Genomic DNA, 17,181 nt, shown 5'->3' with positions numbered 1-17,181 from the left:
TATTAAATGGATAGCCAATCTTTGAGAATGGCCAGGTAGTCTGTGATTGAATGTGATGGCTCTGATCAATTAAACAGTTAACACTTTAGACAATCTACAGGAAACTTTCGATTAACCGGCCCCTAAATAACCGGAAATGTCGGTTAACCGGCAAAATTCAGGAGTCGGTTTCAGGTAACTTTTATTACTTGCACAGCAACAAATGGAGGAAGGCAAGTGTTTGGCTGCAGCTGTTGCTAAGCTGCAGAGACGCTTGCAACTTGTGGACGTTGTTCTGAAGCGCAACAGGGTTTGTTGCTTTATACGGAGCTCTAAGGTCCGTATCTTTTACTATAGCGTTCGGTTATCCGGAATTGTTGCTGAACCGGCACCACGTCGGTCCCATCCGTGCCGGATACCAGAAAGTTTCCTGTATTGTGCTTGCCTTAGAAAAATGCACATTGTGGAGTTATATAACCAGCCTGTCTGGACTCTGAGCTGATTGCTTTTCTGTTGAGAAGTATTGTGAGAGAGCTCGAGTATTATCAAAATCAAAAATTGAATCCAGTCGGTCAGCAATCTGGATGTTGGGACTTCAAAATTGTATCAACACTTGGCAATAGATTCACAACTCTACGTTGGCTTTTACAGTGTAGAATTTGTGTTCAGAGATTCACTGCTTAAAGATCAACCATTAGTATGTACTCCAACTGTGTTAGCTACAGCTTATTCCTTTGCTTCTTCTGATGTTGAGACAGATTTAATGCCAAAAACAATTGGCAATGATTCTGCTTTCAGCTCCTCCTATGATGAATGGACCACGTGGATTGCTTGCAGAACATCCAGTGTAAATGGCACGCCAGCATCCTACATTGCAATCACTTTTTGCACCAAACATTTCATTTAGTGCTGTTTCATAGCATAAATCACAACAGCATCAGTGGCTGGGTCACGGATGTCAAGTTTGGCTGTATAAATATTAGCCCCCTTTGCATTTAGATGGCACTTAATGTGGGTCACAGAATCACAGAAACCCCACAGTGCAGATAGAGGCCATTTCGGCCCATCGAGCCTGCACCGACACACATCCCACCCGATCCCCGTAACCCCTACACCAACACATGTCCCACCCTATCCCCGTAACCCCACGTATTTAATCCCCCTAACACTAAGGGTCAATTTATCATAGCAAATCAACCTAACCCGCACATCTTTGGACTGTGGGAGGAAACCGGAGCACCCGGAGGAAACCCACGCAAACACGGGGAGAATGTGCAAACTCCACACAGACAGTCACCCGAGGCCGGATTCGAACCCGGGTCCCTGGCGCTGTGAAGCAACAGTGCTAACCACTATGCCACCGTGCCGCCCGTCCCATAATTATAAACTACCAAGGGAATTTTTCTGCCGTGATGCCAAACTTTGGTGAAAGTGATGCAGCCGCACCTCAGGAAGCAACAGTCAACCACACCTTTTTGTTTAGGTAGTTTACAGGCAGAGTAACACCACCGCCACAACATTGGGAGTTTTTGGAATTCCCAATCACCAGCGGCTTTTTATCCCCAGTCATGCTTGTCCCAAATCACAATGGGAATTCACTGCTTGGCCTTTTCTCACCTGACCACTTTTGTTGATGAAAGCCAGCATTCTACTTGGGTGCAGTTAAAGGCCAGTTTCTTTAATATTAAATATGTCTTTGTCCTTATGAGATGCAATTTCAGGAATTTTATCATGCCCGGTTCTCAACGCTATGTAAGGAACGTAGCTTGCCTACCCATGTGTGGACCTGGACTTGATTGGTGGTTTTTGAAGTGGCTGTTCCACCATGCAGAAACCAGGTTCGTTCCAAATCCTTTGGCAAATTAATTTGCCTTTTCCAGCGAGACGAGGTTAGCTACTCTAGCCTGCTTGAAGTAGCTCAGCATAACAGAGATGGCTGAGGTAGTCACTCCCTTTGACTGGGAAAATTCTGCTGGTTCTCTTTGTTTTTCAGCTTGGTTGAAAGTGTGGTGGTAATGATAAATTTCTGTACCACAACTTTCTTCCTTACTCCAGGATGCCACCACTCCACATATTTGATCTTGTATTTTTCCTCAGTGGGAAAAGTTTTGTACTTCTCACGAACCCTTCTCTGTCTGCACTCTGGTATGGAAGGACTGCCATACTTAGGCATCTGATGGGGTTTAATTCAAATTTAGCTTTGTCTGGACAGGACCCATTTATGGTAGGAATTTAACTTAACCAGTATTCTGAATTAAGAGGTGCAATTAATTTTCAGTTGATGTGTTTTTGCATGATTTTCATTCAAATCAAAAGAATTAAGGGTATACCGTAGAAGATAATGTGGTAAACACTGATAATTAAGGATGTTAGACATTTACTATTATTAAGCATTGATTCTCTTGTGTGTCTCTACATTTTGCACAATAGCCTACACCTAAAAAGCCATATATATGCCACAGAAAGATTGTCTGTTGTTGAGATTGTTCATGTAGGCAGTTCTGGAGCTCACTTGGAGGCTCTGAGCTCACTTCTGCACTATTTTTAATGCACTGGTTAGGGCAATCATATTAACCAACGCCCTAAAAGTAGCACTGAGGAAATTAAGCTCCATGAAACAGAGCTGTCCCAAGGTTTTTGTCTGAGCGCTGCCTAGGTGTGAACCATGGAGCTTTGCAGGCAACCTATAAAGTGTGAATCCATGCTCCCATTAATTTCAATACAGGGTACATCTAAACTGGCTGCTACAAACAGGTCTTTGTGTTCTGATTAGGACTTATCCACCAGTGAGATAACAGTGCTAGAAATAGTCCTTTGATAGACTGGAGAAGCTGGGGTTGTTCTCCTTGGAGCAGAGAAGATCGAGAGGAGATTTGATAGAGGGGTTAAAAATCATGAGGGGTCAGGACAGAGTAGATAGAGAGAAACTGTTCCCATTGGTGGAAGGGTCGAGAACCAGAGGACACAGATTTAAGGTGATTGGCAAAAGAACCATAGACATAGAAACATAGAAGATAGGAGTAGGCCATTCAGCCCCTCGAGCCTGCTTCACCATTCAATGAGACCATGGCTAATCATCCAAATTCTGTACCCTGTCCCTGCTTTCTCCCCATATCCCTTGATCCCTTTAGCCTTAAGAAATATATCCAACTCCTTCTTGAATATATTTAATGAATTGGCCTCTACTACCTTCTGTGGTAGAGAATTTCACAGGTTCACCACTCTCTGGGTGAAGAAATTCCTCCTCATCTCTGTCCTAAATGGCTTACCCCTTATCCTTAGACTGTGACCCTTGGTTCTGGACTCTACGACCATCGGGAACATCCTTCCTGCATCTAGTCTGTCTAGTCCTGTTAGAATGTTGTATGTTTCGATGAGATCCCCTCTCATTCTTCTAAACTCCAGTGAGTATAAGCCCAATCGACCCAATCTCTCCTCATACGTCATTCCTGCCATCCCAGGTATCAGCCTGGTGAATCTTCGCTGCACTCCCTCCATGGCAAGAACATCCTTCCTCAGATAAGGCGACCAAAACTGCACACAATACTCAAGATGTGGTCTCACCAAGGCCCTGTACAACTGCAGCAAGACATCCTTGTTCCTGCACTCAAACCCTCTCGCTACGAAGGCCAACATACCATTTGCCTTCTTAACTGCCTGCTGCACCTGCATGCGACTGGTGCACAAGGACACCCAGGTCTCGTTGCACTTCCCCTTCTCCCAATCTATTGCCATTCAGATAATAATCTGCCTTCCTGTTTTTGATGCCAAAGTGGATAACCTCTCATTTATCCACATTATATTACATCTGCCATGCTTCTGCCCAATCACCCAACCTGTCCAAATCATACTGGAGTTTCTCGGCATCCTCCTCACAGCGCACACGCCCACCCAGCTTTGTGTTGTCTGCAAACTTGGAGATATTACATCTAGTTCCCTCGTCTAGATCATTAATATATATTGTGAATAGCTGGGGTCCAAGGACCGATCCCTGCGGTACCCCACTAGTCACTGCCTGCCATTCGGAAAAAGAGCCGTTTATTCCAACTCTTTGCTTTCTGTCTGCCAACCAGTTCTCTATCCAAGTCAATACCTTGCCCCCAATCTCATGTGCCTTAACTTTACACGCTAATCTCTTATGCGGGACCTTATCGAAAGCCTTTTGAAAGTCCAAATGCACCACATCCACCGGTTCTCCCTTATCTATTTTACCAGTTACATCCTCAAAAAATTCCAGTAGATTAGTCAAGCACGATTTACCTTTTGTGAATCCATGTTGACTTTGTCCGATCCTGTCACTGTTTTCCAAGTGCTCTGCTATTACATCTTTTATAATGGACTTTAGCATTTTCCCACTACCGATGTCAGGCTTACTGGTCTGTATTTCCACGTTTTCTCCCTACCACCTTTTTTGAATAGTGGGGTAACATTAGCTACCATCCAATCCATTGTTCCAGATTCTGTCGAATGTTGGAAGATGACCAGCAATGCATCTACTATTTCTAGGGCCACTTCCTTAAGTACCCTAGGATGTAGATTATCAGGCCCTGGGGATTTATCGGCCTTCAATCCCATCAATTTCCCTAACACCATTTCCCTACAAATACTGATTTCTTTCAGTTCCTCCCTTTCATCAGACCCTATGTTCCCTGACATCTCTGGGAGGTTATTTGTGTCCTCCTTTGCGAAGACAGAACGAAAATATTTATTTAACTGGTCTTCCATTTCTTTGTTCCCCATTATAAATTCCTCTGACTCTGACTGCAAGGGACCTACGCTTGACTTCACCAATCTTTTTCTCTTCACAGATCTATAAAAGCTTTTACTGTCAGTTTTTATGCTCCCTGAAAGCTTACTCTCATACTCTTATTTTCCCCCCCTTAATTAATCCCTTTGTCCTCCTTTGCTAAATGCTAAACTGCTCCCAATCCTCAGGTTTACTGCTTTTTCTGGCCAATTTATATGTCCTCTTGTGGCAGAGCCACTAAAGGACTCAGATCATTTGTATATAATTCGCTTTAACAACATGTTAGCTACAGCCTGAGTCTGTATCTTTATTTATACTGTTTACTTGTACAGAGCGTGATTACTTTAACAGTGCGGGTAAACGCGATGACGTCACGCCGTACATCACGTGATCCCCCACTGGCGGGAAGAACGTCATGACGTCAACCACGGGACCAGCCAGCAGTCCTCGTGGAGCCTCCGAACTGAATAGACCTACACTCGGATGTTCTCCTGCAGTTACTTGTTTAAACCTGTTAGTTTCCATTAAACTTTGTTTTGTTTAAGCGCCTGAGTGGACCTCAGTCTTTGGATAGGAACTAGACATTCCTACACTCTCCTTGGATCTTATGCTATCCCTAATTTCCCTTGTTAGCCACGGTTGAGTCACCTTTTTTGTTTTATTTTTATGCCAAACTGGGATGAACAAATTCTGTAGTTCATCCATGCGGTCTTTGAATGATTGCCATTGCCTATCCACCGTCAACCCTTTGAGTGACATTCCCCAATCAATTCTACCCAACTCGCGCCTCATACCATCGTAGTTTCCTTTATTTAAATTCAGGACCCTAGTCTCTGAGTCAACTACTTCACTCTCCATCTTAATTAAGAATTCTATCATTATGATCACTCCGACCCAAGGGGCCTCATACAAGATTGCTAATTAATCCTTTCTCATTACATAATACCCAGTCTAAGATGGCCTGATCTCTAGTTGGTTCCTCGACATAGTGGTCCAGGAAACCATCCCGTATACACTCCAGGAATTCCTCCTCCACAGTATTGTTACTAATTTGGTTAGCCCAATCTATGTCGATTAAAGTCACCCTTGATAACTGCTGTGAACTTATTGCATGCTTCTCTAATTTCCCTTTTAATGCCATCCCCAACCTCCGCATTACTGTTTGTAGGTCTATATACCACTCCCACTAACGTTTTCTGCCCCTTGGTATTTCTCAGTTCTACCCATACAGATTCCACATCATCAGAGCTAATATCCTTCCTTACAATTGCGACCAAAGGCAACATAAGAAAAAAACCTTTTTACTCAGCGAGTGGTTATGATCTGGAATGCACTGCCTGAAAGGGTGGTTGGAGGCAGACTCAATCTTATCTTTCAAAAGGGAGTTGGATAAGAATCTGAAAGAAAAAGATTTGCAGGGCTCCGGGGAAAGGGTGGGGGAGTGGGGCTAGCTGAGAGTCGGCACGGGCTCGACGGGCCAAATGGCTGCCTTCCGTACTGTAACCATTCTATGATTCTATTCTATAACCCGCCCCCCCAAAGACCCAGAAAATGCAAGTACTCCCATTTGCGCTTATGTTCCTTGTTTGCTAGTTTGTCCTGGATTATCTGGGCTATGAGGGCCAGATTGTCAAGGCTTAGCTCACAGGCCAAAGTTTGTATACCCCTGCCCTCGAGTCTGATGGAGAAATGCTGAGTGGAGCTAAGGCACTAGCTCTAAGAAAGGACGAGAACGTCAAAAAGGAGATTGTTGTGATGTTTATGTCTATCCCCTGCTGTCTGGATGGCCCTGCAGGTTGCAATAGAGATATTTTTAATCATGTACCATGAAATCATGATTTGTTGACACAAGTTGTACTAGAGTTGCAGTTCCATCTGTAGCGACAAGAAAACAGCCACTGAAATTTATTATTTTCACGCACATTTGTATCTTAAATTATAAAATGAAACTGAGGTCTTGTGACGTCTTAGAGGTAAACAGTTCTGTTTTATTCTGAGTATGTAAAATCAAATTAGGGAAAGTTAAGGAACATCATGTGCATGTGATAAACCCTGCTTTGGCTGCAAGGCCATCATATTTGGATTTTTTTTCCTAACCTCATTCATTTAGTGAATGAAAGAAGTACTGATCTAACAAGTCTCATAGATGAGTGAAAGTACTTTCTGAATGAACAAGCCTTTAAAAACTCCGGCCACACTATTTCACCATACAATTGTACTTATCGAGGTTTCAATTAAAGTTTAAAAATAGACAACGGCATATCACTTAATTGTGGTTTCTATTGCTTGTGCTTTTCCTTGTTTGGCACTACATAACCTTTACCTAAAACCCATGTATGTAATGAATACAGAGTCGTAACCAAATGTTGTGCACAGAACTTGGTAAGAGACATTTTTATGATTCATGGTAAACAAAATAATGCGGGGTTAAGGAACTAACTTTTTTTTACTTTGTAGATATGCCTCTTGGTGTACACTTTCAAGCTTTGTTGTATAATGAAGACTGGAACAATCAGCTCATTCCATCGATAATGAATGAGTTCAAGGCTTCCTTATCAAACAGTACACCATGTAAAAGTCATACGTGTGAGGATACCTTGGATTCAGTCAGTAAGTGGGAAACTTGTTCTGTTTGTTTTGCTTCTCACTTTGATCTATTCATATGCTTAAAACCACTTTTGTGTGTAAATGCACAATAACTTAACCATAATGGTACTTTCTGCTTCCTAAAGTTTACAGGCATTTCATCCTACATCAGCATTCCTTTCTTAACTTTTTCCCACATTGTCACATCATAGGGACTACTTTCACAGAATCACAGAAACCCCACAGTGCAGATAGAGGCCATCTCGGCCCATCGAGCCTGCACCGACACATATCCCACCCAATCCCCGTAACCCCTACACCAACACATATCCCACCCTATCCCTGTAACCCCACGTATTTAATCCCCCTAACACTAAGGGTCAATTTATCATAGCCAATCAACCTAACCCGCACATCTTTGGACTGTGGGAGGAAACCGGAGCACCCGGAGAAAACCCACGCAAACACGGGGAGAATGTGCAAACTCCACACATTCCTAACTTTAGTAAACTGCAGTCTTTAACTTTTTGTTTGATTGGATACAGGTGTTTTTAAAATTTCTTGAATGTATAATATAACTTCAAAATTCAGCCAGTTATAGCTGTGAGCTTTTTAGTAGCTCCTTAACAGAATGGTATCAAAAGTCTGTTTTGCCTTTTAAGCAATTGGCTGCATAATGGGGGTGAAATTCTTCTTTTCCTCAAAATCCCTGGTGCTCACACAATTTTGTAACATGCAATTCCTGTGAGATTTTCTGCAGAGGACGGAGCTGCAGACATTAATTCTGCTGGTAAGTATTCTCGCATATGGTAATGTGTGAAATTTGCTGGCATTTGTGCAGACCTTTTTGAATTGACAACAGAATATAGCGCCTCTCTCTTGTTTCTGATGTAAACATGGACATCTGGTTTAAACAGCAACAGCTTCTGTGGTGCTGGTTTGGTTATATTCTTGTAGCTGGGCTAGTTTGATGTTGGAGTAGTCTACTCATGAAGTTTACTGGTCTGCATTGCAATTTTTCTGCCTCTTTTCATGAATCTTCTGCCTCCACCTTTCCTGATGATCCCAATTCCTTGCTGGGATACAGTTCCACGGGCCAGGTCACCCTCTAGTGGATCGTCCAAGTGCCCATTATTCATGTGTGAACTGTGACAATGAGCTAGTGGACTATTCAATCACAGTCGTGCCCAATCCACACCTCACATTTGAAATGGAGATCGCTTTGTTAGCGACAAAGTTAACAGTCACTTGGACAAGTGTGGATTAATTAAGGAAAGCCAGCACGGATTTGTTAAAGGCAAATCGTGTTTAACTAACTTGAACGAGTTTTTTGATGAGGGCAACGTGGTAGACGTGTATATGGACTTCCAAAAGGCATTTGATAAAGTGCTACATAATAGTTGAAGCCCATGAAATAAAAGACAGCATGGATACAAATTTGGTTAAGTGACACTGCTTTTCTTGATATATATTAATGGCTTGGATGTGGGTGTACAGGGCACAATTTCAAAATTTGCAGATGACACAAAACTTGGAAGTATTAATGAACAGTGAGGAGAATAGTGATAGACTTCAAGAAGACATAGACAGGCTGGTGAAATCGGCAGACACGTGGCAGATGAAATTTAACGCAGAAAAGTGTAAAGTGATGCATTTTGGTAGGAAGAACGAGGAGAGGCAATATAAACTAAAGGGTACAATACTAAAGGGGGTGCATGAACAAAGAGACCTGGGAGTATATGAGCACAAATCGTTGAAGGTGGCAGGGCAGGTTGAGAAAGTGATTAAAAAAGCATACGGGATCCTGGACTTCATAAATAGAGGCATAGAGTACAAAAGCAAGGAAGTTATGATGAACCTGTTTAAAACAATTGTTCGGCCTCAACTGGAGTACTGTGTCCAATTCTGGGCACCGCACTTTAGGAAGGATGTGAAGGCCTTAGAGAAGGTGCAGAAAAGATTTACGAGAATGATTTCAGGGATGACAGTCTTCAGTTATGTGGCTAGACTAGAGAAGCTGGTTATTCTCCTTAGAGCAGAGAAGGTTGAGAGGAGATTTGATTGAGGTGTTCAAAATCATGAGGGGTCTGGACAGAGTAAATAGAGAGAAACTGTTCCCATTGGCGGAAGGGTGGAGAACCAGAGGACACAGATTTAAGGTGATTGGCAAAAGATTCAAAGGCATCATGAGGGAAAACTTTTTTACGCAGCGAGTGGTTAAGATCTGGAATGCACTGCCTGAAAGGGTGGTGGAGGCAGACTCAATCACGGCTTTCAAAAGGGAATTGGATAAGTACCTGAAGGAAAAAATTTTGCAGGGCTCCGGGGAAAGGGCGGGGGAGTGGGACTAGCTGAAGTGCTCTTGCAGAGAGCTGGCACGGGCTTGACGGGCTGAATGGCCTCCTGTGCTGTAACCATTCTATAATTCTATGAAACCGAAACCGTGGGTGGTTTTCTTCTCCCTAACCCAGGGGCACGGAGAGCAGTTGTGCTCCTACTGCTGCCCTGCCTGAGCTCAGCTAACTGGATCAAACCTGGTGCCTCCCTGGTCTGTATAGCCCAGCTACTCACCAGGAAAACACTGTATCCAGAATCAAGTCACCTGTCTTCTGTATAGCCCAGCTACTCACCAGGAAAACACTGTATCCAGAATCAAGTCACCTGTCTTCTGTATAGCCCAGCTACTCACCAGGAAAACACTGCATCCAGAATCAAGTCACCTGTCTTCTGTATAGCCCAGCTACCCACCAGGAAAACACTGTATCCAGAATCAAGTCACCTGTCTTCTGTATAGCCCAGCTAAGCAGGCTAACAGTACTCCATAGCTAGACATCTAGACTGTTTGTGGACCCTCAGCTCCTGAGGGTTTTCTGGAGGATTCCCACTCCTCTTCCAGCTGTTGCAGCAATTTACCCAGCCTACGTTGGATTTGATTACCATGCTGAGTGTTTATCATTGAATGCTGTTTTCAACCCTTGTAGGTAAAGTTGGACGGGCAACATCACAGTCCATCTTTCTCAACAGAATTTTTGACTTGATCATTTTGGATCTTATCTTCTGATCCAGTGTGAATTAAGATTTAACTTCAACTCGGTTCCATAGTTCATTGTGTGAAATAGTACTGTTAATGTTCATAACTGTTTGTTTATTTCTGGTAACGTGGCCAGTATTACTCATGGGTGTGAGCAGTTGAGTCTTGCAAACCATGGCTGCTGTACATATGATCCACAGTTTCTGGAAATTGAGCAGGGGTTGTTGCCCTCAGCATTCCCGAGATAGAGGCTGGAAAACCGGCCTGCATCTCAAATCCTAAACTGCCATTCAGCAGCCCCTGTTGAAAATACACATGTATGGGCATTGGGTGAAGGCAGGATTAGGCTTGACTGTGACTCCCCCTACAGTCAAATAAACTGCTGACATTCAATTGCTAGTCTCACAAGAAGAGTGATCACTTGAGAGAGGTATTCAGAATGTGACTTGTGATCACGGCAACATACCCCTACAAGAAGTCAATGCCTCCAGGAGGGGATGAACAAGGAGGAAGAGAACTTTTTTAAAGTTTAAAAAAATTGAACTGCAACTGAAAGCTTTGAGAATATGTTAACACCTGAAAAGAACTTCTTCTCAAAACTGACAAAATGCCAGGATTAATGGTAACATTATTTAATCCTTGCAAGGTTTGCAAACCACTCCTGTAGATTTTTTAAAAATCAAATTTTGTATCTTGGAGAGCAAAGCCCAAGATTTTCATTCTATCGTCCAATTGATCTTCAGGGTGTAATGTCAATAAAGACCACTATGCAAAGGTACTGGGACAGCACTGGAACCAGTCGTCTTCTGTCCCTAAGCTACAGATGTCAACAGAAGCATTAAGGAAGCCCCTCAAAGATTTAAGGAAGAGGAGGCATTCGAATGAGAAAACTACCGGTAAGGACAAACTGTTTTTTGGGGGTGGGGGCCATGCTGTGGGGCTTTCTAACTGCACCATTGTTGAATTCACTATTGATGGCCTACTCCCTTGCTCCCAAATGAACAGTGCACGGGCTGAAGCACCTTCGCTGACACTTGGCTCATGAACTTCCCCTCCCCCATGTCAGGCTGTGTCTGGATCATGTTGCCAAGCCTCCAGTCAGACCCGTGGCACCCACCCCGACCGTTCCGCCTCACATCCAACACCAGTACGTAAGCCTGACGGTGTAATGATCTCTTCCTCCTCACACTGACACATGCTATGACAGGAAAAGAGCATAAAAAACACACATTTCCCCCACTCATCATAGGGTCTCTCTCCCTCTCTGATCCTCTTCCATCTCCCGAATAGCAGATTTGTTTTCTCTCATTCCCTCTTTCTTTCCCTCCTCCAATCAGCAGGGCCTCTCTCTCTTGCCACCGCCCCCCCCCCCCCCCCAAAATATTTGTGCGCGCTCTCTCGCTCATATTCATGCTCTCTGTCTCGTCCCTTAGTCGAAGGTCATGGGTTCATGTCCCACCCCAGGACCTGATCACCTAGTCTAGGCTGACTACTCCAGCGCAGTACTGAGTGAATGCTGCATTGTTGGAGGTGCCATCTTTCGGATGAGATGTCTGCCTGCCCGCCCAGGTGGATGCAAAAGATCCCATGGCATTATTCAAGGAAGAGGAGGGAGTTCGCTCAGTGTTCTGGTAAACATTTATCCCTCAACCAACATCACCAAAATAGATTACCTGAACATTTATCTCCTTGTTTGTGGGACCTTGCTGTGTGCAAATTGGCTGTCGCATTTGCCTACATAACAACAGTGAACTGCGCTTCAAAAGTCATGAATTGGTTGTGAAGTGCTTTGGGACATCCAGGGGATGCGAAAGGCACTATATAAAATGCAAGTTCATTTGATTTGTTCTTGCCTCTTCCTCAAGCTTTACTTTCTAAGATGCTAACTGCCATTTTTACTACTGCCGCACATTATACTGATGGTGTAAGGCTGTTTCCTACTACCACCCCGCCCCCCCGCCCCCCCCCCCCCCCCCCCCCCCCGAGAGCCCCCTCTTATGTTACTTCCTCTGGACAGTTCCTATTTATTTTTCACTCCTATTTTGTACTTCCCTTCCCCAGCTCCATGACGCTGCATTTCTCTACATTAAACATCTCCCACTTTTTGATCCCATCTCCCACTTTTTGATCCAATCTTCCAATCCTGTTCAGATCTCTTTCTAATTGATCTGCCTGTTTTATACTATTTACTACCCCTTCCGATTTGTTCTGTTAGTTAAAAGATTGATTTGAAAGTTGTTTGCTGGTTTGTTTTGACATTTTTAAAACGTAGGGAGCTCCACAAAAGGAATCGCAGCTAAAAATGATTGAATAGGTGTTTGAACAGTGTGCTGGCACTACTTTCTCAAATCAGACTGGTTAAACTGCATCATAGAATCTTGCTATCTTTATAATCTGTCCTCTACCAATTTCTGCACAATTGTTTTTATATTTCAGTTCTAAATAAACGACGCTGCGCTTTGTTGAACTCCAGTGAATCTCCTTCTGGTTCTTTGAAAACAGCACAGACACCAGTCCCTATTCAGCGAACTCCTTGTTCCAGCCCAACAGATATCTGGGTGCCCAGATCAACACCATCCCAAAGACCACTTACACAGACAAAAGATGTAAGATATAGTGGACGGACTCTGCAATTTATTGAACTAGTCTAAACCTATCTCTGATATTCAGTCCTTAGAGATTTCTGTACTGGATCGATTCCTGCAGTGGAGGGGTGAGAGGAAGAAGATAACTTAAGTGAAACTGCTTAATGTCATGGATATGCTAAATCTGTATTTTCAAATTAGCCAGAATGGAAGGTTTCCTCAAGGGTGAAGTGGCCATTTTCTCTAATAGATTTCACAATAATATTGATTTATTCCTGACCTATGACAATTGCTGGATGCTGATCGATTCATGCCCTCTTGCTTGTTTAAGATATTAGAATACTGCTGAACTGTCATGATCACTTGGGAGTTGGGAATGGTATTGGGTTAAGGGCACCCTAGTTTACATGCTACTTATCTACACCATTTGCCAATATGTGATGTCCAATATGAGGTGCAAAATGCAATATGGATACACATGTGGCCAGGGTTAATTAGTGGCATCAATTACTAATGTCCTTTTGAATCTACCATACCAAGGATTCCTGTGAATCTGCTGTAGCAGCATGATGATTGGGTTTCTAATGAAATTTCCTTACACGTGCACTTGAAAAGTGTCTGAGCACTGCATGTGTTCATTTTAGTTATCTGTGTGATTGACTTTCCGTCCTTGCAACCTAATGGTTCAGCTGGTTAAGGCTTTGTGTAGTTGAGCCACAGAGACCAAGGTGGTCCCAGATTTGATCCCCCCTCTGTACCTGATCTCAGTTGGGACAGTGGAAAGGATGCTACAGTTGGCCGTAGTATCTCCAGGTTAGGGATGGGGAAATTGGGCAAGGGTCCCCCAGTCTGTGACCTTCATCGGAAACTGTGTCAAGTGAGGATGGGATTGCCCTTCTCACCCCGTTAGGTCAAATAGTCTGCTGACATTCATTGTCTCGAGTCGCTCAATGATGCATGGTTACTTGTGTGAAGTACCTAGGGTGGTTAGTGCCTGTGGAACTGTACTGCAGCAAGGAGTTAGAACATTCTGCAGAGGGAAGGGGAGCAGCAAATTGATGGGAATTATTTTTAAAAAGACCCATTTTAATCCTGCTATGCTAATAAAACTAGGTTATTATCACAACTTTGCATTCAAATTTTTTTAAAATCTGGCAGGTAGTAAGACACGTTCTTTTGTAGGCTGTCAACTCAAGCCTATATAATGAAAAACTCTTTGTTGTATATATTGTACCATTCTAGATTCCTTTACGGCAAAGGCAGCAAAGTGAATGTTGTTACGATATTGATAACATTGTGATACCCATGTCATTGGTTGCCACCTCCAAGATCGAGAAGCTCCAGTATAAGGAAATCATTACACCAAGGTACACTTTTTTTTCCCTCTTGATTCTATTTCATAAGAAACCTTGCATTACTGTTATTTCTAGCAGGAAGAACAGCATTGGGGGGGGATGGTGTTGTGCATTGACACCAATGTTCCCTCTATCTTTTTTTCGTGCGCAGTCCCTTTAACTGGCTGCGCGACCCATTCAACGTTTCGCAAATGCGCGGTTTCTTCAATGTAAAAGCCGGTGAGCAGCCTGCACAGGACCTCCTGACCGCTGCAGGGGCCACGCAGCTTAGCAGGAATGTTGATTGGTACCTATTCAGTCTGTAACTTTAACCTTTCATTACCATTGACCCTAAACCAGTCCAACTTCTTACGTGGTGAACAGGAGTAAATATTAAAAAAACTGAGTAGACTATAACAGATTTATTTTATGAGGGCATGATGGGGTTGGGAAAGAAACTACATAATGTTGAATTGAATAGTGTATATACAGCTCATTAAAAGGATCATACTAATCTTATTTTTTTCTTGATTATAATTACTAATGACTGGTTAATTACATCTGGTTAACAATCATACTCCTCGAGATAAGGACGGCTAGCTGATCTCGACTGACCAGATTGGTACCTTCTGTTCACAGCACAACCCACAATTGTACACAGTTTTGGGGAGAATATTGGTCAATGCTGTTTTATAGTTCCTTCCTCACACTGTAGTGGTTATGGGTAGTGCAAAAGGGGAATATATTCATCAAAAACAGTAGTGTCAAAGCTTTCTATCTTCATGGGTCACTTAGATGCATATCATGGAACTTTGTGGGCTGCATAGAAAGTTTAAATCAATGTTAGAAACATAGAAGATAGGGGCAGGAGTAGGCCATTCGGCCCTTCAAGCCTGCTCCGCCATTCAATGAGATCATGGCTGATCATCCAAATTCAGTACCCTGTCCCTGCCTTCTCCCCATATCCCTTGATCCCTTTAGCCTCAAGAAATATATCCAACTCTTTCTTGAATATATTTAAAGACTTGGCCTCAACCACCTTCTGTGGTAGAGAATTCCACAGGTTCACCACTCTCTGGGTGAAGAACTTCTTCCTCATCTCTGTCCTAAATGGCTTACCCCTTATCCTTAGACTATGACCCCTGGTTCTGGACTCTCCGACCATCGGGAATATTCTACCTGCATCTAGTTTGTCCAGACATGTCAGAATTTTATAAGTTTCGATGAGATCCCCTCTCATTCTTCTAAACTCCAGCGAGTATAAGCCCAATCGACCCAATCTCTCATACGTCATTCCTGCCATCCCAGGGATCAGCCTTGTGAATCTTCGCTGCACTCCTTCCATGGCAAGAACATCCTTCCTCAGATAAGGTGACCAAAACTGCACACAGTACTCAAGGTGTGGTCTCACCAAGGCCCTGTACAACTGCAGCAGGACATCCTTGCTCCTGTACTCAAACCCTTTTGCTATGAAGGCCTTCTTCACCGCCTGCTGCACCTGCATGCTTACCTTCAGCGACTGGTGCACAAGGACACCCAGGTCTCGTTGCACTTCCCCTTCTCCCAATCTATTGCCATTCAGATAATAGTCTGCCTTTCTGTTTTTGACACCAAAGTGGATAACCTTGTTAATTTACAGATACTTCTTGTTAGATAGGTCCACAGGTTAGTTTGGTAATCTGGAGCTAAAACCTATCAATTTATCAAACTTTATATGGGTTTGTGATTAGTTTATAGAAGTTAGACCAGAGATATTTTGTCCTCTATTTGTCATGAAATCACAAGCAACTACAGTTGAACACATTTATAATTTTGCTACATGGAATCTTCTCCCTGCTAACATTTAAGGCATTTTTTTGGGGCCAATTTTTTCCCCCTCTTCTCATGACTCCAGTCACTGTTGCTACCTCATCATTCTTCATTTGTTAGCTTAAACAGTGAACATTGGCAGGCTATTTGATCATGAAGGGCATCACAGTGAAGCTTAATCTTATCAGAGACACACACTCACTCCAGCAGGAGTCACTGGACAATGGTCAGAAGTGGGAGCCCTGACAGAGTTTCCCCAGAACGCTGATAGGATCATAGAATGATACAGCACAGAAGGAGGCCATATGGCCCATTGTGCCTGTGCTGGCTCTTTGAAACTGAAATCCAATTAGTCCCACCCCCCCTGATCTTTCCCATAGCCCAGCAAATGTTCCCTTTTGAAGAATATATCCAATTACCCTTCCAGGCAGTGCATTCCAGATTATAACAGCTTGCTGCGTAAAAAAAAATCTTTCTCATCTCTCCTCTGGTTCTTTTGCCAAGAACCTTAAATCTGTGTCCTCTGGTACCGACCCTCCTGCCAGTGGTAATAGTTTCTACCCATCTACTCTATCAAAATCCCTAAAAATGTTGAACACCTCTATTAAATCTCCCTTTAACCTTCTCTGCTCTAAGGAGAACAATCCCAGATCTTTAATCTCTCCACTGAACTGAAGTCCCTCATCCCTAGTACCATTCTAGTAAATCTCTGCACCCTCTCAAAGGCCTTGACATCCTTCCTAAAGTGTGGTGCCCAGAATTGGACGCAGTACTCCAGCTGAGGCCTAACCAGTTATTTATGAAGGTTTAGCATAACTTCCTTGCTTTTGTACTCTATACCTCTGTTTATAAAGCCAAGGATCCCATATGCTTTTTTTTAACAGCCTTCTCATTTTGTCCTGCCACCTTCAAAAATTTGTGTATGTAGACCCTCGGTTCTCTCTGTTCCTGCACCCTCTTTAAAATTATACTGTAAAATTGCTGTTTAGTTTATATTGCCTCTCCTCATTCTTCCTTCCAAAATGCATCACTTCACACTTCACAGAATCTACAGTGCAGATAGAGGCCATTTCGGCCCATCGAGCCTGCACCGACACATATCCCACCCTA

The 17,181-nt window shown here is 43.2% G+C and overlaps 1 protein-coding gene across 6 annotated transcripts in view; it reads left to right on the top strand.

Annotated features, from left to right (window-relative positions):
- kansl1l (KAT8 regulatory NSL complex subunit 1-like) overlaps positions 1–17,181 on the top strand; it is a 125,385-nt gene that overhangs the window by 85,903 nt on the left and 22,301 nt on the right. For all 6 annotated transcript variants that reach the window (XM_085985373.1, XM_085985371.1, XM_085985374.1 and 3 more), the window contains exons 8-11: positions 7,184–7,336; positions 11,087–11,239; positions 12,780–12,949; positions 14,171–14,295. In XM_085985373.1, coding sequence (XP_085841499.1) covers positions 7,184–7,336; positions 11,087–11,239; positions 12,780–12,949; positions 14,171–14,295 — 601 coding nt within the window. The remainder of the gene's footprint in view (positions 1–7,183; positions 7,337–11,086; positions 11,240–12,779; positions 12,950–14,170; positions 14,296–17,181) is intronic.

The sequence above is a fragment of the Somniosus microcephalus genome, chromosome 4 (genome assembly GCF_052327205.1).
Source record: "Somniosus microcephalus isolate GS21.2 chromosome 4, FLI_Smic_1.0, whole genome shotgun sequence".
NCBI lineage: Eukaryota > Metazoa > Chordata > Chondrichthyes > Squaliformes > Somniosidae > Somniosus > Somniosus microcephalus.
Note: the sequence above shows the minus strand (reverse complement) of the source record. Positions and strands in the feature narration are given on the sequence as shown.